The sequence below is a fragment of the Maudiozyma barnettii genome, assembly GCF_903064755.1.
Source record: "Maudiozyma barnettii strain CLIB 1767 genome assembly, contig: KABA2_01, whole genome shotgun sequence".
Classification (NCBI taxonomy): Eukaryota; Fungi; Ascomycota; class Saccharomycetes; order Saccharomycetales; family Saccharomycetaceae; genus Maudiozyma; species Maudiozyma barnettii.
This window is the reverse complement of record NW_024545238.1, coordinates 923,490-950,609: the sequence shown is the minus strand read 5'-3', so window position 1 is coordinate 950,609 and position 27,120 is coordinate 923,490. Positions and strand designations below refer to the sequence as shown.

At 33.3% G+C, this 27,120-nt stretch overlaps 13 protein-coding genes and 1 non-coding gene across 14 annotated transcripts; 10 read left to right on the top strand and 4 right to left on the bottom strand.

Moving 5' to 3' along the window:
• Positions 1–887: 887 nt before the first annotated feature.
• KABA2_01S09350 (uncharacterized protein) lies at positions 888–3,083 on the top strand (the record flags this gene model as incomplete). The annotated part of the gene is made up of 1 exon (XM_041548352.1): positions 888–3,083. The coding sequence occupies one exon, from the start codon at positions 888–890 to the stop codon at positions 3,081–3,083; it is 2,196 nt and encodes a 731-aa protein (XP_041404286.1).
• Positions 3,084–3,410: 327 nt separating this feature from the next.
• VHR1 (Vhr1p) lies at positions 3,411–4,928 on the bottom strand (the record flags this gene model as incomplete). Its single annotated transcript, XM_041548351.1, has 1 exon — positions 3,411–4,928. The coding sequence occupies one exon, from the start codon at positions 4,926–4,928 to the stop codon at positions 3,411–3,413; it is 1,518 nt and encodes a 505-aa protein (XP_041404285.1).
• Positions 4,929–6,135: 1,207 nt separating this feature from the next.
• On the bottom strand, positions 6,136–6,217 carry KABA2_01S09306. The gene has a single exon. It is a non-coding gene; the product is annotated as a tRNA-Ser (tRNA).
• Positions 6,218–7,476: 1,259 nt separating this feature from the next.
• On the top strand, positions 7,477–7,995 carry RGI2 (Rgi2p; the record flags this gene model as incomplete). Its single annotated transcript, XM_041548350.1, has 1 exon — positions 7,477–7,995. One exon carries the CDS (start codon positions 7,477–7,479, stop codon positions 7,993–7,995), a length of 519 nt encoding a protein of 172 aa, XP_041404284.1.
• A 541-nt stretch (positions 7,996–8,536) lies between these two features.
• YRB2 (Yrb2p) lies at positions 8,537–9,445 on the top strand (the record flags this gene model as incomplete). Its single annotated transcript, XM_041548349.1, has 1 exon — positions 8,537–9,445. The coding sequence occupies one exon, from the start codon at positions 8,537–8,539 to the stop codon at positions 9,443–9,445; it is 909 nt and encodes a 302-aa protein (XP_041404283.1).
• Positions 9,446–9,595: 150 nt separating this feature from the next.
• On the bottom strand, positions 9,596–10,276 carry EFM4 (Efm4p; the record flags this gene model as incomplete). The annotated part of the gene is made up of 1 exon (XM_041548348.1): positions 9,596–10,276. One exon carries the CDS (start codon positions 10,274–10,276, stop codon positions 9,596–9,598), a length of 681 nt encoding a protein of 226 aa, XP_041404282.1.
• Positions 10,277–10,688: 412 nt separating this feature from the next.
• On the top strand, positions 10,689–11,156 carry FIS1 (Fis1p; the record flags this gene model as incomplete). The annotated part of the gene is made up of 1 exon (XM_041548347.1): positions 10,689–11,156. One exon carries the CDS (start codon positions 10,689–10,691, stop codon positions 11,154–11,156), a length of 468 nt encoding a protein of 155 aa, XP_041404281.1.
• A 1,201-nt stretch (positions 11,157–12,357) lies between these two features.
• Positions 12,358–14,919, top strand: RNR3 (ribonucleotide-diphosphate reductase subunit RNR3; the record flags this gene model as incomplete). Its single annotated transcript, XM_041548346.1, has 1 exon — positions 12,358–14,919. The coding sequence occupies one exon, from the start codon at positions 12,358–12,360 to the stop codon at positions 14,917–14,919; it is 2,562 nt and encodes an 853-aa protein (XP_041404280.1).
• Positions 14,920–15,429: 510 nt separating this feature from the next.
• On the top strand, positions 15,430–17,520 carry KABA2_01S09174 (uncharacterized protein; the record flags this gene model as incomplete). Its single annotated transcript, XM_041548345.1, has 1 exon — positions 15,430–17,520. The coding sequence occupies one exon, from the start codon at positions 15,430–15,432 to the stop codon at positions 17,518–17,520; it is 2,091 nt and encodes a 696-aa protein (XP_041404279.1).
• A 1,189-nt stretch (positions 17,521–18,709) lies between these two features.
• Positions 18,710–19,105, top strand: VTC1 (Vtc1p; the record flags this gene model as incomplete). The annotated part of the gene is made up of 1 exon (XM_041548344.1): positions 18,710–19,105. The coding sequence occupies one exon, from the start codon at positions 18,710–18,712 to the stop codon at positions 19,103–19,105; it is 396 nt and encodes a 131-aa protein (XP_041404278.1).
• A 986-nt stretch (positions 19,106–20,091) lies between these two features.
• RPS24B (40S ribosomal protein eS24) lies at positions 20,092–21,063 on the top strand (the record flags this gene model as incomplete). The annotated part of the gene is made up of 2 exons (XM_041548343.1): positions 20,092–20,094; positions 20,659–21,063. The coding sequence occupies 2 exons, from the start codon at positions 20,092–20,094 to the stop codon at positions 21,061–21,063; spliced, it is 408 nt and encodes a 135-aa protein (XP_041404277.1).
• A 659-nt stretch (positions 21,064–21,722) lies between these two features.
• On the top strand, positions 21,723–22,535 carry MAM33 (Mam33p; the record flags this gene model as incomplete). Its single annotated transcript, XM_041548342.1, has 1 exon — positions 21,723–22,535. The coding sequence occupies one exon, from the start codon at positions 21,723–21,725 to the stop codon at positions 22,533–22,535; it is 813 nt and encodes a 270-aa protein (XP_041404276.1).
• A 400-nt stretch (positions 22,536–22,935) lies between these two features.
• On the top strand, positions 22,936–24,180 carry PCI8 (Pci8p; the record flags this gene model as incomplete). Its single annotated transcript, XM_041548341.1, has 1 exon — positions 22,936–24,180. One exon carries the CDS (start codon positions 22,936–22,938, stop codon positions 24,178–24,180), a length of 1,245 nt encoding a protein of 414 aa, XP_041404275.1.
• A 227-nt stretch (positions 24,181–24,407) lies between these two features.
• Positions 24,408–26,246, bottom strand: HOP1 (Hop1p; the record flags this gene model as incomplete). Its single annotated transcript, XM_041548340.1, has 1 exon — positions 24,408–26,246. One exon carries the CDS (start codon positions 26,244–26,246, stop codon positions 24,408–24,410), a length of 1,839 nt encoding a protein of 612 aa, XP_041404274.1.
• Between the last annotated feature and the right edge of the window lie 874 nt (positions 26,247–27,120).

Here is a 27,120-nt window from a genome sequence, read left to right as displayed (position 1 = left end):
CGTAAATATATGGCCTCTACTCAAAGAAATAACTGAAGAAAAGTAATTTCTTTTTGATTTGACCTTTGGTAATATAAGTTTTTTTTACTGAAAGAAGATAGACGAGTACATTACGAAACAAACAGGCTCTCCATTACTAAACAAAGTTGGTCTTTGGACGACGACACACTTTCTTTTCTCTATTGTTTGTTCGGAGTCGTCTTAGAAGAAAGGGACTGGTGCTACGCTATGCTCTAACTTCTAGTTGCCAAGATCAGTAACTGTACAAGGCCATGAAGTTCCTATAGAGGAAACTTCTGATACAAATAAGGAGCCCCTCCATTAGTACAGTTGATACTATCAAGAACATATACTAAATCATGAATCTTATAACTATTTACTTTATCCTGATTTGGAAAAGAGTTGAATAAACAACACCAATGAGGGTGGATTCAATTCCTTTTAAATAAATAAAAAAAATTTAATGTATGATCGTTGTAAATCCTCCTATGGTTGGCTACTGTAACATTTAGGCAGTTGTAGTGAACTGAATTTATTTTCATTAGTTATTCAAGTGTTATTTTTAATACTATTTTTTATTTCGGTAAAAACATACTGCAGTTTGCACAGTATACTGTTGTTGTTGTTGATGATGATGATGATGTTGTTGTTGTGGTATTATCCTCACATGGAAAGAAACGAAAACTCTTTCATCAACAAACATCAACGACCATCAAGAATTTTTTTTGAAAAAGGATAGTTTGAAATGAAAGGTTTTGGAATATATAAAGAGGTCTATATTCTTCCAAAATTAAATATATTCCATTCCTTTTCCATTTATTATTTTATAATTAATATTCAATAATAAGACATCACCAAAAAAGATTATCCAAATCAATTCATTCGCTATGGTTTCTACTAAACAATTTTTGGTAACCGCAGCTTTCATGCTGTCATACTTTGCCTCTTTTGCCTTCGGTCAATCTTTCGAAGGTAACACTGTTCTAAATGGTTTTACCATTTTCATTCTACCAGTTAAAATCGCTTCCGGCGGTAACTTGGTTATTAAGTCCGGTCTAATTCACAAGTTTTTCAACACCATCACTAACAGAGGTGGTCTATACATCTGTGAAACTAAATCTTCTAACATTGGTATGACTATTATTTCTATTGACAACGTTTTCAACTACGGTACTTACGTTATTGATGACTCCCTTGCTGCTACTGGTTTGATCTACGAGAACTTCGGTAACGAATTCTTCAACTCCGGTGAAATGTACTTGGTCTCCAAGAAGCCATTGATCACTGGTTCCAACTTCAGAATCTGGGCTATTACTTTCCACAACGAAGGTCTATTGGCTTTCTACAACAAGGGTACTTCTAACTTCCTAACCAACGTCCACTTAGGTCCAAGTTTGTACTTAGATCTATGGCACATCTGGAACGACGGTACCATCTGTCTACAAGGTGTTAACTTACACGCCAGAGTCGCCTTTGAAGGTGAAGAAGGTTGTATCGACGTCGGTGAATATGCTACTTTCACTGTCAGAAACATCATTACCAGATCCGTCAAGTCTCAAACTGTCTACATGTCTTCTGAAACTTCTATCGTCTACATCAAGTCTCTATTAGGTTTAACTTCTCTAACTGTTAGAGGTTTCGGTAACACCAACGCTATCTACTTCCAACTACCAGTTGTTTACTACACTTACAACACTGCTTCCGGTATGTTGACTGTTATTGACGGTTTAGACTTCATCAGAATCGACATTGGTGCCGGTTACGATATGTCTCAAATGTTCAGAGTTACTCACCACATCTGGATTGGTGCTGGTATTACTTACACTGGTGCTGTCCCAGATGCTACCAGACCATCTAACTGTGCTACCTGTACTGAAGCTCCAAGCTGTGAAGATGCCCTAAACGGTAAATCTTCTGTCACCACTGCTTCCAACACTTTCACTAACACTGATCTACCATCTCCATACACCACCACTGTCACTGCTTCCGGTACCACTGAAACTCAATTGATTTCTTTCTACTGGACTACTGATGCTAACGGTTCCACCTTCGTTGTTGAAACTGTCTACACTCTAACTGGTTCTGCTGCTTCTTCTCTAGACGCTGAATCTAAGACTGTTGCTTCTTCTGACGCCTCCTCTGTTGTTGCTTCTTCTGAAGCTTCTTCTGTTGCTTCTTCCGTTGCTGCTTCTTCTGACGCCTCCGTTGCTTCTCCTGTTGCTTCTTCTGCTGTTGCTTCCTCCGAAGTTTCTTCTTCCGCTTCTGGTGCCCTATCTTACTACACCACTACCAAGTCTGATGCTTCCACCACTGAAACTTTAGTTGTTTCTGACTACGTCACCACCGATAACAACGGTAACACTGTTACTTTGGAATCTACCTACACTATCACTGCTTCTCAAACTCCATTGACCACCTACACCACCACTGTTGTTGTTGACGGTACCACTTCTGTCTACGTTGTCTGTGACTACACTACCACCGACGCTAACGGTAACACTGTCACTCTAGTTTCTTCTTACCCATGTATCACTGAAGGTACTGCTACCACTTACACCAGAACCATCACTGCTGAAATCTGTACCTCCACTGTTGTTGTCTGTACCTGTACTTCTACCAAGTCTAACGGTGAAACTGTCTCCACTTTGACTACCTACCCAGCTACCTACACTCCAACTGACATGTCTGGTGACTCTTACACCACCACTGTTGTCGTTGGCGGTACTGTCACTGAAGTTGTTGAATGTGACTACTTGACCACTGACGCTAGCGGTAACACTTACACTGCTCACTCCACTGTCACTGAAACCTCTTTGACTACCACCACCGAAACTGTTTGTGAAACCTGTACTGAAGGTAAGGCTACTGCCACTAACGCTGGTAAGAACACTGATTCTACTACCACTGTTACCAACACTTCTGTTGCTACCAAGACTGCTTCCCCAGTTGTTTCTCAACAAGCTGCTTCCACTGCTAAGGCTGGTTCTTCTGCTGCTATCTCCTCTTTCGAAGGTGCTGCTGCTAACCTAGCTATTGGTGGTTCTTGGATCGCTATGATCTCTGCTTTCGTCTTCTTATTATAAGTTGATTGTTTAGCATAATAATCATTTATTCAATAACATTTTTCGAAGGTATTGGAAAACATTTAGATATTTCCAATCAGTTCAGTTAATAAAGATACCCAGTTTTATTAGCACACAGCATATTCTATAGAATTTTATAGTAGTTACTGTTTGTAATATTTTCGTTTATAAATTCGTAATATTTAACATTTTAATCAATATAATTTTGACATTTCAACTTTACTGTTTTAATTACAATTAATAATAATAGTTTTAAGAGGCTCAATAAGCTAGAGTTAAAATTATTAAACTATATATGATACTTAATTGTGGACAATGTATTTCCACCTAGACTTGATCTGTAGGCTTTATAACTAAAGTTAGACTTCCTGATTGTATCTCACTAAATAAGTGAGATAGATGATCATCATCGGATATTAACCCATTCTCATTAAATAGGGCGAATGATGTCTTATTCAATTGACTTATATTAAATAATATTCGACAATTTTTTAAGATTTCTTGTATTGTGGGTGGCCCATTACTTAGCAAAGGAAATCTAAAATCTTGTTCTTTAGGTCCATACTTTATTGTAACAGTTCTATATACTTCTTTATTCGCCAATTGAGGGTCAATAGGCAGGGTCATCAGGATAGTATGCTGATTATTTGATATCCTTTGTGAACGTGAAGTTACTGTTGATTTAGGTTTATTGAGTGGATAGTTTATCATAATATGTTGCATAATCATTTCACTAAGCGGGTAGAGTATCGGATCAAACCCAAAATCCTTAATCAATGCTCCCACCGTAATGACGAACAATCTAATTAGAGCGATATCTGAGAGTGATACGGAAAGATTAATTTTGGTTGCTGTGCTAAAGAGTTGGCGTGATAAATCAGATATAAAGCGATCTGTGCTTGCTTTATCATATAAAATTTCCAATGTGTCTACCTGGTTTTGGGTAAATTTCTCAATAATAAAATTTAACGCTGTGTTGTACGAAGATTTTCCTAGATTACACAGAATATTGAACTTGTTGAGAGAATTATGTGATTTCGCAATAGCAGAACAAGTCTTAGACTTCTCAATACTATGCAAAAGTTTTTCTTTCAAGGAGAATGGGATTTCTGATTTAGTTTTTGTAGCAATTAGAGATTCCATATCCCTTTCACAATTGGTCAGAAAATTAGATAAATCTGGTTCTTTATGTGATGCGTTAGATTCTTGTTCCGAAAATGGTACAGTTTCATTAATAATATCTGATAATACAGATTTAATGATAGAATCATATTCAATGTCATATACCTCGGGAGATTCCTTTATCTCAGTCTTTTTAGATGGTACATCTACGCTAGGATCATCGGACAGTACGTTACTTATGACAAATAAATCGTCTTCGTCATTATTCAAAGTTCCAACTTGTTCAACAATCTCTTTCTTTGGAACATTACCCTTTTCTTCAACCTTATTGATATTATTTTGAGTCTGTATTATACGACGAACTGATACTCTAGTTGATTTTGAAATACTATGGCTCGCTTGTTTTGATATTTTGTTAACTTGTCTCTTCAGTGACCTCTTCATATTACGTCTTACACATTGAATTGCTGCCATAACTAACCTTTCAAAATATTCAGTGGTAGATAGTGGATAACTAAACTCAGTTCTCAAAATATTAGCTACTTGCGATATTTTACCATCTTGTTCACTTGCTATCTCATCTTTTAACCCAAAGGTATCAATTAGTTGATAGCGTCTGCCAGAAAATCGTTTCCAAGTTGCTTCATCATAAAATTTGAGTACCTTCCGTATGTCCTTTGTTGAAGTAATGGATTGTTTATTTTCCTTTCTATTTGTTGTCATAATCTACTAAAATCGCAATGTACTTGTACTCTATTGAAAACATGTACACAAATATATGTACATCCACTCTAGCATATTGATCTTCCTCATCACTAAATGTTATGATAGTTCTTTAGTGCTATTATTTTAGTTCACCTCTCATCAAGAGGCTGTATTAATATTCAGACAGATTTTGATTTCTTTTTCTTTTCTGAAATCTCGCGCATTTTCGATAAAACGAAAAACTGCTAGATGACACATATCCAGTGATGGGACAAGGAGAGGCCCTGAATGATTGTTGGTTCTACTATTGTTGAAGTATTGGAAATTATTTGAACTTTGCATACTTATATTTGGTTAGTAATATACTAAATTTATTGGTGAAGGGTTAAGATTGAAATTGTTGTCTCTTTCTTTTTATTTTAATATACAAAATATTATACAGTTAAATATTGAAAATTGTGTATTGAAATGAAGAAAGAATACTCCATATTTATAATCTTGGTCTTTCTATTATGTCAAGATTATGAAACTCACCCATCGATGTGTCAGAAATTAAGGGTAGTATAACTCCCTTAATTTCAATATAGGTAAAGAAAATCCTTTATTCACATTCACTCATTGATATAAAAAGAAGCTCTTAATATAATATATATAAAATATTAAATGTTCTTTAATATGTAACTTATATATAATATAAAGAGATCGATCGATTATCATATAGAAAATGTCCTGATTAAAACAATTAAGGCTTGAAGAGACTAATAGAGAGAATAACTCTATCTCAGATTCTCTACGCGATGATATGAATGAACAATTTTACAAGTCCGTACTCTTTTCTTCTTTTGCATGGAGTTAAATTTTTACTGTGCGTACCATAGCATTTATTATTGTAGGGATTACTTATAAAATCTTTTGATTTTGGTCATTATCAACAAGTACAATACTTATAGTGCAACCACACAATATTGCGTCCAAATTATTTCCGACATGAAGATTTTGTATGTCATAGTTGGGCGGCTTTAAATCGGGGGAAGTGCAATTTATAAATATTTTTAACTGATTATTATAGTAACCAAAGTGAGGGTGTTTCGTAAACAAAATAAACAAATATTTTGTGTTGATGGAAAAGCTCAGAAAATGAACAATTAGTTATGATATGGATACACTGGTACCTTATTGAACTCAATATGAACGTCAAACGACTTTGGAAAAATATAAAAAATAACGACACCAGCAGGATTTGAACCAGCGCGGGCAGAGCCCAACAGATTTCAAGTCTGTCGCCTTAACCACTCGGCCATAGTGCCTAAAATTTCAAACTTTGGTAAAAAACGTATATCCTAAAACGTAGAAGATATTTGAACATAAAATTTATTTAATTTGTGATGTTTTGGAATATCAGGTACATATTGATGGGAAAGATTAATAATACACATATTCTATTTAACTAAATAAATTTATTATAAAATAAAATCAAGTTATAGTCGTCTGCTCTGAGCTGAAGTAGACATAGAAGAGTTAAACTTGTATTCGTTCATTTTATTTAGTGTTAGGTAAAGCGATGTAAGCATAAGTTGAGTTATAATGTTAAAGTAAAAACAATAGTTACACACAGAAAGAGATAAATGCAATCCAATTTAACCTCTTCTTGAGCCTAACAATGGACTAAATGGAGATTTGCAAAACTTAACTTAGAACCAAACACATACACAGGTAAAATATACTAGCAACTATATTCTTATTTTAATAACATTCGAAAACAACACATTTGATTAGTCGTTAAAACTACTTCATAAGCAGGTGAAATAACCAATATAGAAAGAAGGCCAACATTTTCTACTCACAATTCGTTGACACACTCACAAAATTTAACAAACATCACTATTCTATAAAATTATTAATTTTACAAGTTAGTTACAGTATAATCAATCTCCACATGAACATCTACAACAATAAAAGTTTGTGAACTGTGGTTATTTCCATTTCTCTAGTCTTCGCTTCCCTAGGCCCTTACACCTACACCAAACTACCACCCCAACAAGACACAATAAATCGACTCATTACCACCAACTCTGTCCAACCAAATGCCTTTTATCCCTTTGAAATGATTCAACTATAGTCTTTATCCATCGATATCAAATTGTGTGAGTTTTCTTCTTTCTATAAACAAATATCTCCGCATTGTTTTCTGGTCTTATTTCTCCCCGGGCGCACAGCCGTACATTTCCTTGTTTCAACCATTATAATAAATAGTCACAAGAAAAAAAGAAGAGTTCTTTGGAGGATGTCACATTCTCGTAATTCAATAATAATAAAAATTGGGGTAAATGGAGGAATATAAAAAGGGGGACGCAGAGGAGCTTGGAAGGTGCAGAATGTTTTCGATTATATTTCTGTTCAGTTCGAATTTTTTTATTCTTTTGCATCTTAGGACATCATATCAATATCTCTATATATCAATATCTCTATCAAATTAATCAATTGGTACACATTTTGTCTCATTTTTATTAGATATTATATTACTTTCAATTAACTAAGTTTATTTCTCTACACTCTATTTTCAAATATGCCTAACAAGAAAAGTAAAGTCAAAGGTCCTAAAGTAAATACGATCACCACTAGAGAAGGTGAATCAGTTAAGATCTTTGAAGACATGAATGATTTCGGGACTTATTTGAAAAATGAAACAGAAGATAATGAATTTGATCATGTTCATTGCAAATTGAAATATTATCCACCTTTTATTATGCGTGGTGCTCATGATGATCCTGATAAGATTAAAGACACTGCAAATTGTCATTCTCGGAAGTATGTTCGTCATTTGAAACAACATGTAGAGAAACATCTATTAAAAGATATTGGACAATCTTTACAGAATCCAGAATTGAGGTTTAATAATAAATCGAAACAAGAATCTTTTGATACGGTCACCTGGAAATACGAAGATGAAACAGAATTAAATCAAAAAAAATTTAAGATCGATGTTGAAATTCGTTGTCATAATAATGGCGCTTTGGTTGATGTAGACTATAAGACTGGTCCTATTATTTCTAATAATGAAGCACCATCAGAATCAATCATTTAAATAATTAGTTTTACTTTTATTTTTCTACACGCCTCCTCTACCACTATTTTATGAATTATGACACCTTCTTATCTTTTTTTAAAATTTCGTTGCTAATGTTTTTATGACCTAATGAAATATATATATATATTTTTATAAGTATCTTTTCTGTCTTCATCTCCCTGAAAGAGCAAAAACATATATATATACATATATATATATATACGAATGAAGAACTATTATATCATCAGTTATGTATTGTTATTGTTATTAATTAAGATATATTGATTTGTATGACTTACTTTTATCAAGGGTTTGCCTTCATACCTCTATCTATGCTATATACGCTTTTTTTGATAATTATTCTACTTTATTAATATCCCGAACAAATTGAAAAAAACAAATAAATAAAAAAATATTCAACGAAATAAATGAAGGAAAATCAACCTTTATATGAGAAAGTACTTTATATGTATAATTTCTATTATAATTAAAGTGTGTAGAGAGGTTCTATTCATAGAGAGATTATCATCAATACATACCAATCATAAAATATAGAGATATGTCTGATAATGAGGAGAAAATTCCAATAAAGGATACTGAAAAAATTGAAGTTGTAAAATCAGTAATAGAAGAAGAAAAGACACCGTTGAAGAGAACAAGGTCTAATGACGAAAATAACACAGATAACAAAAGAGTGAAATCGGATAATGCTACAAAAGATGAGACTAAAGAAGTCGAACAAATACCAAACGAGGAAAAAGCAAAATTTGTATTTGGTTCCACAACTAAATTCGGTTCAGGGTTTAATGTAGCTACTGAAATAAAGAAAGATAATTCTAAGGATTCCAAAAGTTCTAACGATAATAATAATAAGAATGATACTGACAAACCAAAAGTAATGGCATTTGGCTCAGGTTTCTCCTTTGGTAGTGGGTTTGGTGTTCTGAAGACTGATAATGAGTCGGAAACTAAGAATTCAGAAAAAGATAAGAAAGAAGAGACTAGTTCTAAGGATTCAGAGGACAATTCACAAGATGATTCCAAAAAGGACCAAGTTAACACTGAAAATGATGAGAAGGTACAATTGCATAAACAAGATGTCAAGTCAGGTGAAGAATTAGAAGAGACTTTGATTCAAGCTAACGCAAAATTATATCAATTGGTAGATATGAAAACTGGTTGGAAAGAAAGAGGTACTGGTGTCATTAAAGTGAACAAGGATTCGAAGAATGACAAATATCGTATTATAATGAGGACAAGGACAATACTGAAAGTTATACTGAATTTACCTCTTGTCAAAGGTGTCACATTAATGAAAGGCTTCCCAGGATCTTTACAAAGTGAAAAATTTATTAGAATAATTGGTATTGGTGAAAATAATAAACCCCTGACATATGCTTTAAAAACAGGTAACGAAGAGACCACAGAGGACCTATATAAGATTATTAATGACTCCATTCCTAAGTAAATTATATATCCATAACCATCACGTATATGTGAAATAATAATAGTAATAAAAACAATACTAAAATATGGATGAATTTGGTTCATCCTTTCTGATACCTGACTTAGAAACACAGATACAAATTATTATACCACTTTTTTTAATAGTTGTGGATTACTTCTTAACAAAGGCTACACTGCAAATAGTACTGCCTTTAACACCACCAAATTCAAATACTGGATATTCGATAGTTTCTAAAACTGTTAATTGTCCCTTCGTTATGATTTTAATTAACTCTTCCTCCGTAAAATTACATGATGTTATCAAAAAAGTACCATTTTTCTTCAGTATTTTTTCAATAACTGAGTGATACACTTCAATAACTGGTTGATTTTTCTCACCAACAGTCAAACCACTCAAGGCAATTGCATCCAATGTACCTTTATCAGCTACAATATCGAACTCACCTGGATTCCAACTAGAATCAAATACATCTGCCTGTGTAAATTTTACAGGATATCCTTTATTCTTCGCTATATCTGTAGCAAATTGAATACTTTCTGTAGAGTAATCGACACCCAACATATTAGCTGCAAAATCATTTTCATATAGTTCGAATAATAAGTGACCATTACCTGTACCAAGATCGATTACAGATGAGTCTTTGTTATCATATTCATTTAAATTTTCAATAATAAAATCAACCATTCGTTCTTCGGCACCGTTATCATCGAACCAACACTCCCCTGTATCTTCTGGATTCCCTTTAAAATTATTCCTCTCTACCGAATAGAAATCATCCCAATATTTCTTAGTGCCTAATTTTGATTCATTCAGTTTTGTAGTATCTTCCATAGCCGTAATAATGTTAATAATAAGTACAAACCACCTTATCTACTGGTAAAGATATACTCTAAGAAAGGATATCTAGAAGATAACAATCACTAAATAAAAATGAAGAAATTATATAAACTTTTTTATTTGAAACTGTTTAAACCATCGAGCTCATCATCACTTCACCATATAAATTTTTCTCTCTTTCGAAAATTGCCGAATAGAAAGGAAGTAGTTAACATTATTTTAAAAGCCGAAATAGAAAAGCGGTGGCGGGGAGATTTAGTTGGATTCTTCAAAGTCAGTCAGTCAATTTAAATAAACATAGAACTTAAGAATCGTTGACAGAAGTGGGCTGATAACAATAAACCAAACAATATTTATCAAATAAATAGCATATTAACCTAATTGGAATTTTTTTTACGTAATTAAAATGCCTTCAGATAGTTTTCTTCCAAGTTTGAATGATGTTATGGACCCCTTATATCCTCAACAATTGGAGGTACTACGTCAACAAGTTTTAGCAGAGGGTGGAGAAACAGCTACAACTCAAGCCCTTTTCAACTATGCGTGGGGTCTTATTAGGTCTCAACTAGTTGATGACCAAAGACTAGGCGTTAAGATATTAAGTGATATATACAAGGACACCCCAAGCAGAAGAAGAGAATGCCTTTATTATTTAACGATTGGTTGTTATAAATTGAACGAGTATCAAATGGCTAAAAGATATGTAGATGTTTTGAGTTCTCATGAACCAAATAACAAACAAGTACAGACTTTGAAGAAGATGGTAGAAGATAAAATCGAACGAGAAACAATGAAGGGCCTTTTAGTTGGAGCAGGTGTAATAGCAGGTATTGCAACAGCGGCTGGGTTTTTCTTCAGATCAAAAAAGAAATAATCTCCAATAATAAGGCAACGATAATTATAAAATAAATAAATAATTCGAGAAGTACGAAATGATGGATATGGCCCATAAAATCAACAAGAAATTCATATTTTATCAAACCTTCAAGAACACGCATATATGAAATATAAATATTCTTCTATTAAAATTAAGATAAACATTATAAGTAACTATAAAAAATACACATTATCTTTTTTTTAAGTTTTCAAAATGTCTTAACGTAAACAAAAGTACTAAATTTGAGGAGGTATAACCAATTAGGAGTAACTTTTACTTCTTCATTCTTCCAACAAAATAATGTCTGAAGAAAATAAAACTGACGCATAAAAAGACAGAAAGAAACTATTCATTCAAGTATACAAGAAGGTTGACTTTTTTTTCACTTATATTTTTGCCCTAATGAGGAATATTTTATTATCGATGTTGCTTCCTCTTTTAAGCTCCTCAGTAGTTTGCTGCGCAATTATACCATAAACGAGAAACACCTGAACGAGCGCTGCTGTTCAGAGGTTGTAGATAATTACTCTGTTTGGAACATAGAAAAACTTCTCTCTTTGTTGGTTTCCTAAATTTTCTTTTGTGATGCTGTGGGTTGCTAAAGCTTTCTGGACGCGTTTCTATGGTAGCAATCTCGGTGTCATGGCAACTAGAATGGTAAAAATAAAATAACGCAGCCAAAGTGAGCAGGCACGAAATTATATTTGGTGGCCCATAAGTTGGAAATTTACACGTAATTCATAGATAGGAACCTAGTGGAACCATTGTTTACGCGTTTTTACTTGTTTAAGCTAATTACAGAAACAATCGTGACGCGTTTCAATGGCAAAATGTACCTCATTCAATATAGTTATTGCTACAGCAACCGAAAAGTTCGCGTTTCTTTATTAAATTTTAGTGTTTCTCCTTCCATTCATTGTTGTAGTTACCATTTGTTGCCCTAGTAACCATACATGTTACGGTGCTACAACCAAGTTACGTGTATATCAAAATTCCAAAAAAAAAGTATATAAAGGGGACGTTATTCTTTGATACATTTGGAAATTATGTTCTTTTTATATTACTTATCATTATATTTCCCTCAATAAACCATCAACCTCAACAATATTGAAAGTCTCTGAATCATTTATTAATAGAATTCATAACCAACAATCAACAGGATAAATTATACATACACACTTCCAATAATACTACCGTTATGTTCGTTATAAAAAGAGACGGTCACAAAGAACCTGTTCAATTTGACAAAATCACTTCAAGAATTTCTCGTCTAAGTTATGGTCTTGACCCAAAAAGAATTGATGCCGTTAAGGTCACACAACGTATCATCTCTGGTGTTTATGAAGGTGTTACAACTTCTGAACTAGATAACTTGGCTGCTGAGACATGTGCATACATGACTACTATCCACCCTGATTATGGTACTTTGGCTGCTAGATTGGCTATCTCCAATATTCACAAACAAACTAAAAAAAAATTCTCAGATGTTGTCAGTGACCTTCATGATTATATTAACCCAGCTAATGGTAAAGCAGCACCAATGATTTCTGATAAGGTTTATAACATTGTTATGGAAAACAAAGAATTAATCAACTCTACAATTGTTTATGACAGAGATTACTCTTTTAATTACTTTGGTTTTAAAACCTTAGAACGTTCTTATCTACTAAGACTCGATGGTAAAGTTGCCGAACGCCCTCAACATTTAATTATGAGAGTTGCACTAGGTATTCATCTTAATGATTTAGATTCCGTCATCGAAACTTATAATTTGATGTCGTTAAGATACTTCACACATGCTTCCCCAACTTTATTCAATGCTGGTACTCCAAAACCTCAAATGTCTTCTTGTTTCTTAGTCGCTATGAAGGATGATTCCATTGAAGGTATCTATGATACCTTAAAAGAATGTGCTATGATCTCTAAAACTGCTGGTGGTGTTGGTCTACATATTCACAATGTTCGTGCTACTGGGTCTTATATTGCTGGTACTAATGGTACTTCTAACGGTATTATTCCAATGGTCAGAGTTTTCAACAATACTGCTCGTTATGTGGATCAAGGTGGTAACAAGAGACCAGGTGCTTTCGCTCTATTTATTGAACCATGGCATGCAGATATTTTTGATTTTATTGATATCAGAAAGAATCACGGTAAAGAAGAAATTCGTGCAAGAGATTTATTCCCAGCCATGTGGATTCCAGATTTATTCATGAAGCGTGTTGAAGCAAACGATCAATGGACTCTTTTCTCTCCAAGTGATGCTCCTGGTCTAGCTGATGTCTATGGTGATGAGTTTGAGGAACTATACACTCGTTATGAAAGAGAAGGCCGTGGTAAGACAATCAAGGCTCAAAAATTATGGTATGGTATCTTGGAAGCACAAACAGAAACTGGTACCCCATTTATGGTCTACAAGGATGCTTGTAACATAAAGACAAACCAAAAAAACCTAGGTACTATCAAATCATCTAATCTATGTTGTGAAATCGTCGAGTATTCAAACCCAGATGAAACTGCTGTCTGTAACTTAGCATCTATTGCTCTACCAGCTTTCATTGAAACTTCTGAAGATGGTACTACTTCTACTTATAACTTTGAGAAACTACATGAAATTGCTAAGGTTATAACAAGAAACTTGAATAGAGTTATTGATAATAATTACTACCCAGTTCCTGAGGCCAGAAACTCTAATATGAAGCACAGACCAATTGCCCTTGGTGTTCAAGGTCTAGCTGACACATATATGCTGTTACGTTTACCGTTTGAATCTGATGAAGCTGGTATTTTGAATAAACAAATCTTTGAAACCATTTACCACGCTTCCTTGGAGGCATCTATGGAATTAGCTAAAAAAGACGGCCCATACGAATCATACGAAGGTTGTCCTGCATCTCAAGGTATCCTACAAATGGACTTATGGAATGCTGAACCATTTGGTATGTGGGACTGGGCCAAGTTAAAAGCTGAAATTATCGAGAATGGTTTGAGAAATTCTTTGACAATGGCTCCAATGCCAACTGCTTCTACTTCTCAAATCATGGGTTACAATGAATGTTTCGAACCATTAACTTCCAACATGTACCAACGTCGTGTTCTATCTGGTGAATTCCAAATTGTCAATCCATACTTGTTACGTGATCTAGTTGATATGGGTATTTGGAATGACAGTATGAAACAACATTTAATTACTGCTAATGGTTCTATTCAGGGTCTACCAAACGTTCCACAAGAACTAAAGGAATTATACAAGACTGTCTGGGAAATTTCTCAAAAAAAAATTATCGACATGGCTGCTGACCGTTCCATCTATATTGATCAGTCTCACTCTTTAAACCTGTTCCTACGTGCTCCAACAATGGGTAAGATCACTAGTATGCATTTTTACGGTTGGAAGAAGGGTTTGAAGACTGGTATGTACTATCTAAGAACTCAAGCTGCCTCTGCCGCTATTCAATTCACTATTGATCAAAAGGTTGCTGATCAAGCCGGTAAAAAGATCGCTGATATTGAAAACTTGCACCGTCCATCGTATGTCCCAACTGGTACTAAATTTACAGATGGCGTTACATTGGAGAAGACCAATTCTGGCTCATCGTCGTCTAGTGAATCTATCACTAGTGGTGTCTCTACAATTAAGCTAAATGAAACCGAGCCGGTTGTTCCACAAGATGAAAATGTTTCTCAAAAGAAATTTGGACAAACAAGTGAAAGAAATACTCTTCAATCAGGTATCAGTTGTACAGAGAGAGATAACTGATCCTAACAATCTTCTTAAACTTATGTATATTATTTAACTTTTTATCATATATTATATTTTAAATTACTATAAAACAACAGAGAATGAAAAAACAAATTGCAATGCTAGATAGCGTTCACTATTCTAACATCTACAAATGCTGACTAAGATCTGCAGAACAAATACATTTTGAAATTGACAGATTTCCATGAAATGATCTGTAGGGTCACTAATTAGGTAAGTACTATGCTTCCCCGGAAAACTGAACAGCCTGAAAAATTAACTGCGGGTTAAAATAAAACTGTATATAAACAAGTGGATAAGGCAGTTATGAATCTTCAGGTACCTTTTCCTACACTACAGGCTTACTAGTTATGCAGCTAACCATTTCAACAACTACTTAAACACGACTAATATTATATATTGATATTATCATTCTGTAAAGACTTCCATCAAAAACAGATTGTTAGTTTTTTGCATTTTGTATTAGCGAAGACCATATACTCGCTACATCATTTAGGAGCAGCAAGAATGGGCAATAGAATAAAAGTGCCAAATGATGACGCACATTTAGATTTACTTTATGAGCACGAGTCAAGTGCTAATCGTGCTATTAGTGATAATGACATCGAATTGCAAAGCATGGGTGGTTCCCATCACGATGTTGATGATAGAGATCGAGATGATGACGAACATGATGAAGGAGAAAGGAATGAGGAGTGGACATTATTACAAAGATCTAATAAAATGATGAGATCAGTTAGAAAGATATGGGATGGACCAGATGAACCATATGATGAACCACCAGAGTTTTTGGAAAAGTACCCTGTTGTAAAGATCTTTAATGAATTTCCGGAACGTGCATTTCAAAAAAAAGTAGGAACTGGTGTTCTAGCAATAACTATTTTGATTATATACTGCGCTATCTGGCTTGCAACTAACTTTTTTTTCTTATATCCACATTTTGTGTTCCAGCCATACTTTGTTCCTGATGACATAAATGCTGATAAGATTCCAATAATATCATTAGATTGTAATTCGTATTTAAATTGGGAAGGTACCAACAATGCATGTGGACCATTTGGTGAAAATTGTAAACCATTTGAAGATAAGGAATACTATATTAAATGTCCGGCTTTATGTGATATGGGTGGTATAGCTTATTCCGCGGTTGCCGTTGGATCGAAAAGAGTTAAATATACCAATTATATCATTGGTGGTGGAGAAGCACCAAATTTGGGCGAACGATCTGATGAGCTATACTCCAAACCATTCAGAGCTGACTCATATCCTTGCGCCTCTGCTGCGCATCTGGGTTTGTTATCACCCTTATCCGGTGGTTGTGCAAGAATTTCCATGACAGGGTCGCAGACATCCTTCCCAAGTGCGGAAGGTAACTCTAAAATGGGTTGGTCAATAAATTTTGGATCATTCTTCCCGTCATCTTTTAGTTTCAAGGCACCAGCTAGTGGTTATTTCATTAGTTGCTTGGATCCTCGGTTCCCGATTTTGTCGTTGAATATCCTATATGGCATACCTGTGTTTTACCTATATGAAAGTATTTATGGATACTGGACGACGATGTTTGCTGCTTATTGGACGTTAGTTCTTGTATTAGACCCACCAATTATGATAGATACTTTAAACATGGAAACTGTTTACTCCTTATTCAGCGTTGGGTTTCAACGGTTATTGCCATTATGTTTCATCCTATATGTTATGTGGAAAATTGCAGTCAAGAGAACAATGGAAGGAGGATCTCCTGTGTTGAAACTAGCACTATGGTATCCACTATTCTGGTTAGGGGTTATGAATAATGTTACATTCGATAGACTTCCTGTCGATAGACTCAATCTAAGTGATCTAAAGGAACAACAAGGTGCATTAGCGGCTGTTGGGACCATTATAACTACAATTATAGTATGTGCTATTGTTCAAGCATATATGTTATGGAGATCTGGACGATTTAGAAAATATTTTAAGATTTACATCAGTTTTATTGCAGGTATTAGTATATTGGGGTCATTACCTGGATTAAACCTTAGAATCCACCATTATATCTTGGGTATGGTCTTAGTTCCTGGATGTGCTACAAGAAGTTTAACTGCTTATTTATTTCAAGGAATATTGATAGGGTTGATAATTTCGGGTGTTGGCAGATGGGATTTTGCTAGCATTGTGGAGACAAACTATGCATTGCTAAGAGATGAGGCAGGTGCATTGTTAAAACCTCCTTTATTTACATTTGATCATTTAAATAACCATAAGATATCTTGGCATATACCCGCCATTAACCAATCCACTATATTAAATGTAGATGCAGGGAATGGGGTAGACTGGCATGGGAAAATCGATGGTTATTCATTACTTTTAAATGATTTAGAGGTATATGTCGGTAAGAATGAAACTATTGACTTAGATTTGATAATAAGTGAAAACCAGATGCTAAAAGATATGGTAGATAAATCTCTAGATGAATTAGATGGTTCTGTAGAGATGTATCTGAGAGTAGCTAGAGCATCTGTTAAAGCACCAGAAGAATATCGAGGCGACTATACAAATGCAGGCATATTAGTATGGCCAGAAGGTATATGGTATGATCCATTACCTGGTGTATCATGATTTGAATCGAGTTGAACCATATACATATATATAAAGGTCATTTTCACGGACTAACATCAATTTACATATAATTAGTAAATAATATTATAGAAAGATACAATTATTCTCATTTATAAACTAAACAATTTCAAATTTTTAATACATTTCTGTTTATAAAAGAACAAGCATTCAATACAGAAATATGAACAATGGTTTCAAATTATGCATACAGTCCTATCCCCTCAAAGTGAGCCATTGTTCTTATACTTTTCGGTTTCTACGTGGGAAAAGTATAAAACAACGACAACTATAAGAAAAAATGGTGTGATTATAAGACGAATTTTTGACAATATTCATAACTACCCTTCAACATTCTCTAAACTTACAAGACTTACTCGAAGAATCGTCCTTCAGGTAGAAAAAAAGAGTGCATTTAATATGTGTCTCTCTTCCTCTTAAGTTACTGGGTAAGAATCATTGAAAAAATAAGACTATGTCCGTTTGGACTCTGACCACTTGGACGCACACAAAGAAAGTCTTAATCAACAATGCTATGCAATTACGAATTAACAACGTGGGTCGATTATCTCGTCATTTCCTATTGTGTGATTTAGTTTTTGAAATTTTCCAATTGGACCTTCTCACATTGTTTGCACTGCAACGCATCATATAAGTTAATTGATTGAACCAATATTCTATTTTGTTGTAAGAAAAAATAATCAATTTCGGACAAATAGTAAACCATTGGCTCATAAATCCCTGCAGAGATAACAAGACAATATATAAAAAATTAAGAATTGAAGAAAAAATAGTGTTCGTTTGGGAAACAAAATGAAAACAATAAGCAAACTGAACAAGTTCAATAAGCAGACCGAGATTAAACATCCCTTCCACTTGAAAAGGGATAACATCTGATAAAGGAAGACGTGTGTCATAACTATAAAAACTATATAGATCGAACCATTTTTGTATCATCATACAACTAAGTCTATAAAGCTAATTATATGTATATATACATCAGTTGTATTGCATTTCAAAAATAGTTATCTTTTTTTTGTGAAATTTAACGGCTGAATTACCCTTTAAATATTTCAATATTCTATTCACATAACAACAAGGAAAGTATCATCATTTTTTGTTATTATATTTAACCGCTAAATTTGACATTTAACTAGAAAATAAAAATAAGAGTTATAAATAAAGAAGCAAAATGTCTAATGCTCCCCTATTACAAAGAACTCCAGGTAAAAAAATTGCACTTCCAACAAGAGTTGAACCGAAAGTATTTTTCGCCAATGAAAGAACTTTCTTATCATGGTTAAATTTCACAGTGATGCTAGGTGGTCTAGGTGTTGGTCTATTAAACTTTGGTGATAAAGTTGGTAGAATCAGTGCAGGTTTATTTACTTTGGTTGCCATGGGTACAATGATATATGCTCTGGTCACATATCATTGGAGAGCTGCTGCCATTAGACGTAGAGGTTCTGGCCCATATGATGATAGATTAGGTCCTACTTTATTGTGTTTCTTCTTATTGGTCGCTGTCATTATTAATTTCATTCTAAGATTGAAGTATGGTGAAAACGCATCTGTTTCTGATTTGTGAAAACAATATATAAAAATGTTATTAATGATTATAGTCATACCACAACAATGAAAACAATAATAATAAAAAAAGAATAGAGAAAAAACATATGTTTTCTAACTTCGAGTTCATTGAATGGTTTACTCATGATAGAGAAGACTCCAAGAGATTTTTTGCTAAAAAAAATTCGATTCAAGACCGCAATTAATCTCCAATTATCATCCTGATGTACATTCAAAGAAAACATAACAAACAAATGGAGTTGAAAAAAGTATTACCTCTTCATTTTTTTATACCAGTCATATAGTAATTTGTATAATATTAGTATAATCCGAACATTCAAAATAAAACGTTTATGCATATTCAACTCTAAAGTAACAAAACGAAAAGTTCTCAATCTTAGGACTGTGTGAAAGATAACACCCAGACATGCCATAACACCCATACATTCTCAAAAATTTTAATTTAATTTTTTTGATTTTTTTCTTAATTTGATTTTTCAAGTACATTATATATTTTTGGTCACGTTATTTTGAGAAATATTCTCATAGATACACCTGCAGGAGATGTGACTATTTCTTGTTAGAAAAGTTACATTTAACGCAAAATTAGAATTTAATGAAATACAGCTTTTATCGATTTTTCACCTTCTGTATTATGGAATATTACCATACTAACAATTTTGTTCATTGATCTTGTATAGTTAACATATTGAGGGCAGTTAGCGATGGAATACCTTATCCGTTAGATAGTGTAGCCGGGTCCATGTATCACTTTATTGTCTTGGAGAGGTACAGTCCTCTAGAATCAGTGATTCTGAACCTAACTGTGCAGTCTCTTCCACACATAGCTAAGCAATTGCAAACATTCATTGTGTACAGACCATTAGTGAAAATATACTTGAAAAGTAATATTTGAACAGCACTATGAAATTTCTTAATAGTAGTTTTAAATTTTAAATTTATATACTTAGAAACTCTTCGAAACACATATAAAGGATTATTGAAATGGTATGTTCAATATTAAGACGATGAGATATATTAGCAAGTAGATAACATAACATAGTTTGGGTGCAAGAAACTGAAAAATTAGGTGAAAGGGAACCAGAATATTGAATATAAAAATATTACAAGAGGACATATTGGAATCAAGATGGACCAACAGATGGGATACAAATGTATTGTTGTACCAATAAAATAGGTACATGAATTCCACCAATGTATAGAGATGAAAGACAATACGCAAGAATATTGAGAGATAACTAGAAATAGGGAATGAGAAATTTCAATGACAAAATAAATAAATAGATAAAATAGCACATGTAAAGGGAAACTACCTTAGTTTTATGAGGAAATACAAATATAATCAATGATACGCTTTTGATATTACATATACTTAAAATTTTGGCTTTCATATCGCAAACTTGTTAAACTGAATCGAAAATTATGAACCATATCTCTGAGACGAAATATGCATTATTTGATCCAATATACTAACAAATATTAATTTATATGCTCATTATTGAACCTCCATACGATTCTAATGAAATATATTATTATTCTTTTCCAAATTAGTCTGACGCTGTCACTATCCGTACTAGAAAGGTAATCTCTAACCCATTGTTAGCCAGAAAGCAATTCGTCATTGACGTCTTGCACCCAAATAGAGCTAACGTCTCTAAGGATGAACTACGTGAAAAACTTGCTGAAGTTTACAAGGCTGAAAAGGATGCTGTCTCCGTCTTCGGTTTCAGAACCCAATACGGTGGTGGTAAATCCACTGGTTTCGGTCTAGTCTACAACTCTGCTGCCGATGCCAAGAAGTTCGAACCAACCTACAGATTAGTCAGATACGGTCTAGCTGAAAAGATTGAAAAGGCTTCCAGACAACAAAGAAAGCAAAAGAAGAACAGAGACAAGAAGGTATTCGGTACCGGTAAGAGAAGAGCTAAGAAGGTTGCTCGTCGTAACGCTGATTAAGAGTATCATCTATTCCACTCAAATTTTTGTATAACATTTTCATCATTAGGAATGCGTTCTCTTTATCTCGCATATTATTTAGAACTAATCTGATAGCTTCTAATTATCCATCCCACTGATTATTATTAATTTTAACATGATATAAACGTTTATAATTATATATAATTTCAAAAATCCATTAATATAAGAATAATTAAAAAGGTAAATAAATAGATGAAAATCGAGAAGTACAGCAGGCTTTTTACACAACGTATTAGTAGTCAAAGAATCGTATCATAGGTTTCCGTAAACGGTCTTTTACACCACTTTCTTGTGATGATACGTTTTAACATTTTGATGGCTTGGAATACTCCATAGAAGTTGGCTTTAACTTGCGAAATTTTTGTTACTTTCCTTCATACGCCAAGTCCACTCGATACTAAATAAACGTGTTGAATTTTCTCGAAAGACCGTCTTGTGCCATGTAACAATTTTGGTGGCGGGAAAAGGGATTCAAAAACTGCCGAATTGAGGTATATTAGAAATCAAAACAGTTATATATTTCTTTGAATAGTTAATTCTTACATTAAAAGAGGAAGTAGTATCACACGTTACATATAAAACTTCACGACTGTGTAATCAACTTTCTGGTTTCCAATCCAACACCCTTTAAAGTAAACATGTCCTTCAGTACTTTCACTCGTCTATCTGCCAGAAGAATAGCTTTGGTTGCTACAAGAACCCGTGTTCTTCCTCAAGTCATGAGGAAGACAACTTCTTTCGCCCCAATCATAAGAACTTTTACTTCTTCAACTCTAAGATCTAATCAACAGAGACAAGCAGTGAGTGAAATTCTAAAATCTGAACTCAAACTGGAGACGGAATCATCTATAACTCCTGAAGAAGCTGAAACCCCAGCCTTATTCCAAAATTTCTTAGACAAGTATGGTTTTGAGATCGTTACAACTCCAGGTAAAAATGATGCTCATATCTTTAAAAAGACAGAAGCAGGTGAAACAGTCAGTGTTTTCTTCGATGTTGCCCAAGTTGCCAATTTACCATATGATGATGCCATGACTGAAGACGTTACAACTGAAAAAAATAATCTAGAAGAGGAAGACTTTGATTCCATAGCTGATAATTTCGCAAATGTTAACGTTGTTGTCAGTAAGGACGTCGATGGAACTAGTGTGGCCTTTGACTTGCTGATGAACCTACAAGAAGGTTCTTTTTACGTAGACAGCGTTACCCCATTTGCCACCAAGGATGCAGCTTTAAATGAATCTGCGGAAGCAGAATTATCAAGAGAATTATCTTACCATGGCCCACCATTCTCTAATTTAGATGAAGAGCTACAAGAAACTTTAGAGATTTACTTATCCAGCAGAGGTATTAACGAGGAATTATCTTCTTTCATTAGTGCCTACTCTGAATTCAAGGAGAACAAAGAATACATTCAATGGTTAGAAAACATGAAATCTTTTTTTAACTGAATTGTCTCATAGAATATGAAGAAAACAGTTAGATATCATTCCTCTCAATTAAAACGAACAGATAGAAATTCAAAAATAGTTAGTAAATAGCCTTGTACATACCTTCTCTTCAATCTACATAAGTTAATTTTATGTTATCCAAACTTTCTTCACTCTTAGAAGGCATCTCTCTGGGTCTAAATGATCACCACATTTAGAAAACGATGGCGCCCCAACTTCATGTATGACGCGTTGGCCGTAATCTTCTAACGCCATACATTTTTATTTTGAAATAACTGTTTTAATCATTTGATGAATAATATATAAGAACTTTTTACTTAGTATTCTGTATATATATTTAGAAACATGGACACATATTCGAAACACCAACATCCAACCATTCAATGAAGAAATCTAGAATATGTTTGTTATGTACCAAAAACCAGTTTTACTGGAAAGAATTGCGTTTGGTTTGAAACTTGATGGATCAACTGAAGTAAGTAAAAAAGCACTGGGCAAACACGCCATTAAATATCTAAATGAAGTGAATTATACCAATACCCCTCATTTGAATTTATTTCTATCCTATAGTGATATGAAGCTTGAGGACATCAAATCAGGAGGTCCTGGTGGTACTGAAATAGAACGAGATGTTATTTTAGAGAAAATTATTGCACATGAATATGCTGATGCATTGCGTTTGCTAGAATCAAAGGATATAGTTCAAAATCAATATTTTCAAAAATTGGAATGCATAGCCAACGTACATTTGTTAGCCAAGGGTTACCACAGTGTGCAAGAATTAGGGACATATTTAATGGACGTTGATAACAAAGGTCTTCATGGGAATGAGGAGCAATCGTTGAGACGTCTCAAGTTGCTAATATGTGCATCATATTATATGGAAGGAAAATTTTTCGAGTGTTGTTCTAATTTCTGTAAATATGCAGAAAATGAATCTGATCTTCTAGGTTATTCAAGTGAAGGGTTGCTACTGAAAAAGGAATATATTCTTATGGTCACAATTTCATCAGTAGTTTCGGTACCACTGGATAATTATGCCAAGTTTATCTATCTTCAACCTGTCAATAGGATTAGAGATCAATCCAAAGTATTATTAAATTGTATGGAACCTCTGATTCAAACTAGATTTAAGGATTTTTTCAAATATTGGAACGAAACTATAGGTGAATCTTGCTATCCTTGTCTATTTGTTATTGATCAATGGAATTTTGCACAATTGATAATGAGATCTAAGATCTACTTTTTTTATTTAAGAATATCCACCAAATTAGGAATATCATACATGGCTAAAATATTAGGCATTGATGAAAGACAAACAAGAGATGAGATTCATCAATTAGTTGATTCAACTGGATTGAACGTTCAAATTGTTGATGATGTTATATCATATAAAAATAACCATTTATTTCTAGATGCAGTTGAAAAGTTAAAGATGAATGAGGTTCGTCTTCAATCAATTTTAGAGGATCAAAAGAAGAACAATGTAAAATTAAGGGATGAAGTTCAACAAAATATTATAAACAATGAGGAGGTTATAGAAGAGACTGTCAGAAGAGAACAGGGTAACATTATTGACCAACAATCATTTCTAAATGAGGATATGGATATCGATGATGACATCACAATGGATGAGGTTGAATAAAAATAATTAACTTTAAAGAACCTATAAGATGAATAAATAATATAAACAAACAAATTCAAAGTTTTGAAAAAAGAAATGTATGATGTGCTTAATTTAATAGCGTTATATGGTATTTTTGTCATGTATATAGTAGAGCAACTGTTGTTATATTTTTTTCCCCATTTTAAAGCAATGTTAATCGTCTTTGTGACTTGTATGAAATTTTTAGGAAATATATACCTTTATTATCACCAATCACTTTTTAATGATTTCTTTGAGATACTAATCTTTTGAACTTTCTTTGGAGGAAGGACTTGAGGAGGTAATGAATATTTAATGATTGAACTTTGTTCATCTTGTAAATATTCTTCCAAATCTAAATTCTTTCTCTTTCGTTCTCCTACACTAACCCTGTCTTGCGTATCAGTATCTTGAACAATCAATTTAGTGATATCACATGAATCAGGTAAGTTATCAATTATTTTATCTTTAAGTTCTGAGATTTCTCTTAGCCAATCGTTGACTTGTTTGGTACTTTCAGGAATCACTTCACCGTAACATGCATGTGTGCTGTCTGTGTTACAAATAAATTTAATAGAATAATTTTTATGAGGATCTATAGCAGTTGAGAAAGGAGTTTTAATATTGGGAATATCAAATGTCATTGTTGCGGTTCGACATCTTACGGAAGATGAAATATGTTTTTGTTCTTGTTCATTGTTAATAATGATTATTTCATCATATAGGAATAATGAAAAGATAAAAGCAAAACGTTCTTTTATTTCGTCAGTAATTGGTTCATCGGTAACCAAATCTTCAACAATAGAGGATACGCTAGTTGGTATTTTTTGAAGTCTAACTAGATATCTAAAACATTTTCTGGCTGCCATTAAATCTTTAAACTCATTTGAAGAATAACCGAAGGATTTACCTAGAATACAATTAAAACATTTTGGTATCTTTTCTCTATGATAATTACCGTAACATATTCCATGAACGTATCTACCACATGTTTTGCAATGTTTAATCGAAGTAGCTGATATGTGACATGAAACCTGACAATCGCAATTAACTGTTTTTGATTTCTTATCTTCCAAGTTATTACCGTAATCTTTTATTACAATTTGAGTCTCTTCCATTCTTGGTTGAGTGGATTGTAAGAATTTCCCCAACATATTTGTAGTTCGACTTTGAGAGTTATCTATAACTTTTTGTTGTAAAGTATCAGTATCATTTTCTGCTTCAATTTCAAAGGGATCGATTATCATAAAATCATTTTCTTCCTTTAAAGTATTCAATTCATTATTATTACTGTTATTATTTTCATTGATTACTGTTGAATAAACGTTCATCTTTAAATTATGATGATTAGTATTTAAAGTTCCAGCTACAAAAGTTGATAAAGACGTATCAATTGGGACTTTTAAGGTTGCCCTTTTATCAAATGATGCATCTTTAAAAAATTCAGGTTGAAAATCATCTTTAGCATTATCATTAAATAGTAATCTCATTGATAAAAATTTCTTTTGAGGTAGTGGTTCTAAAGATTGTGTAATTATGATAAACCTTCTCATTAATTGTTGAGCCATCTTTCTTGAATCTAATAAAGAAATAGTACTATTACTATTATTTAAATTATTTTTAATATTTGAATCTAATTTTAACTGAACTGAATTATTTTCAAAATATTCAAAATTAAAAATATAATTTTCACAAAGATTTGCTGGTTCATTTTCATTTAAATAAATTCCTAAACTTAAAGTCTTTAAACATTCCAATTTAATTGATTGAAATACACCTTTCTCTAACCAATCTAACAACATATTAACATCATTAGATTTTCCGCGGACTAAAGTTTTAATCTTAATAGAATTTGCATGACTAGTTAAATTTTTATTGTAATCTTTTTCGCTCTTTGCTGGAACAAACCTTTGATCAACAAAATTTTCATCAGGAAATAAGCCCCTAAGAAATGCTAAACACCCAAATGACATTGTTAACATTGTTTGCATCAATTTCTGAGATTGTTCAGTTGAAATGACTGTCTTTGTTTCTTGTTTAATAGCTAACATTTGATTAGTTGACATAATTGAATGATTTCTCTCGGCAGGGTATGTTTATATTCTATTTCAATTCTTAAAAAGGATATAGTGAAAACCATTCAAAAAAAAAAACACTAGTAGTCGTTTTGCTTTTATAAACGTTTCATTTATATATAAAATGTATCTTCACGAATCAGATAATAGCCGCCCAACAGGGGGAAAATAACACCAAAAGCTCCCATATCATTAGACACGAACATAACATGGCAAAACCCGTGTATATACAATTTAAAATATGTTATGATGCTTGTACCCCTAAAACCTTCTACAGTGTCTATTTTCAATCCATAGTAAAACAAGGCAGCCAGCCTCTCATCTCATCTCATAATTTACATATGTATACGGTGTATGGGTGCACCACCTCGAGATACTAGACTCTACGACTGTTCTTCAGTAGTTTGCTTTTCTATCCCGCATTTATGCATCATGTTTTTCAATTCTCTGCCTCTGTTGCACGTCATTATCTTAGCATATAGCGAGTGAACATGCCATTTTTTCCGCTTTTCTTCTAATTTGTGTGGTTCCCCTTCCCCCGTTGTCTCTCGCAGTCTCTTTCTCCCTCAAAGCCCGAAAATCTTCTATCTGTCTGTATCCTGAATGTCCGAGGCAGTAAGCCGTACAAATACCCTCCCTTCACTGAGAGAATAATATTTAACAATATTTATATAGCAATAAATGCAATAATAGCAACAATAGCAATAATAGCTCCATTCCACTCCTTATTACCACGCAAGTAATAAAATAGGGGGCCAGTCGTACATTTACAGGTTTTTGCTATGAATTGTATAATTTACTGAAATACAGACAGATATGCATACATATATTTATTATGCAATCATGCCGTACAATGAATAAAATG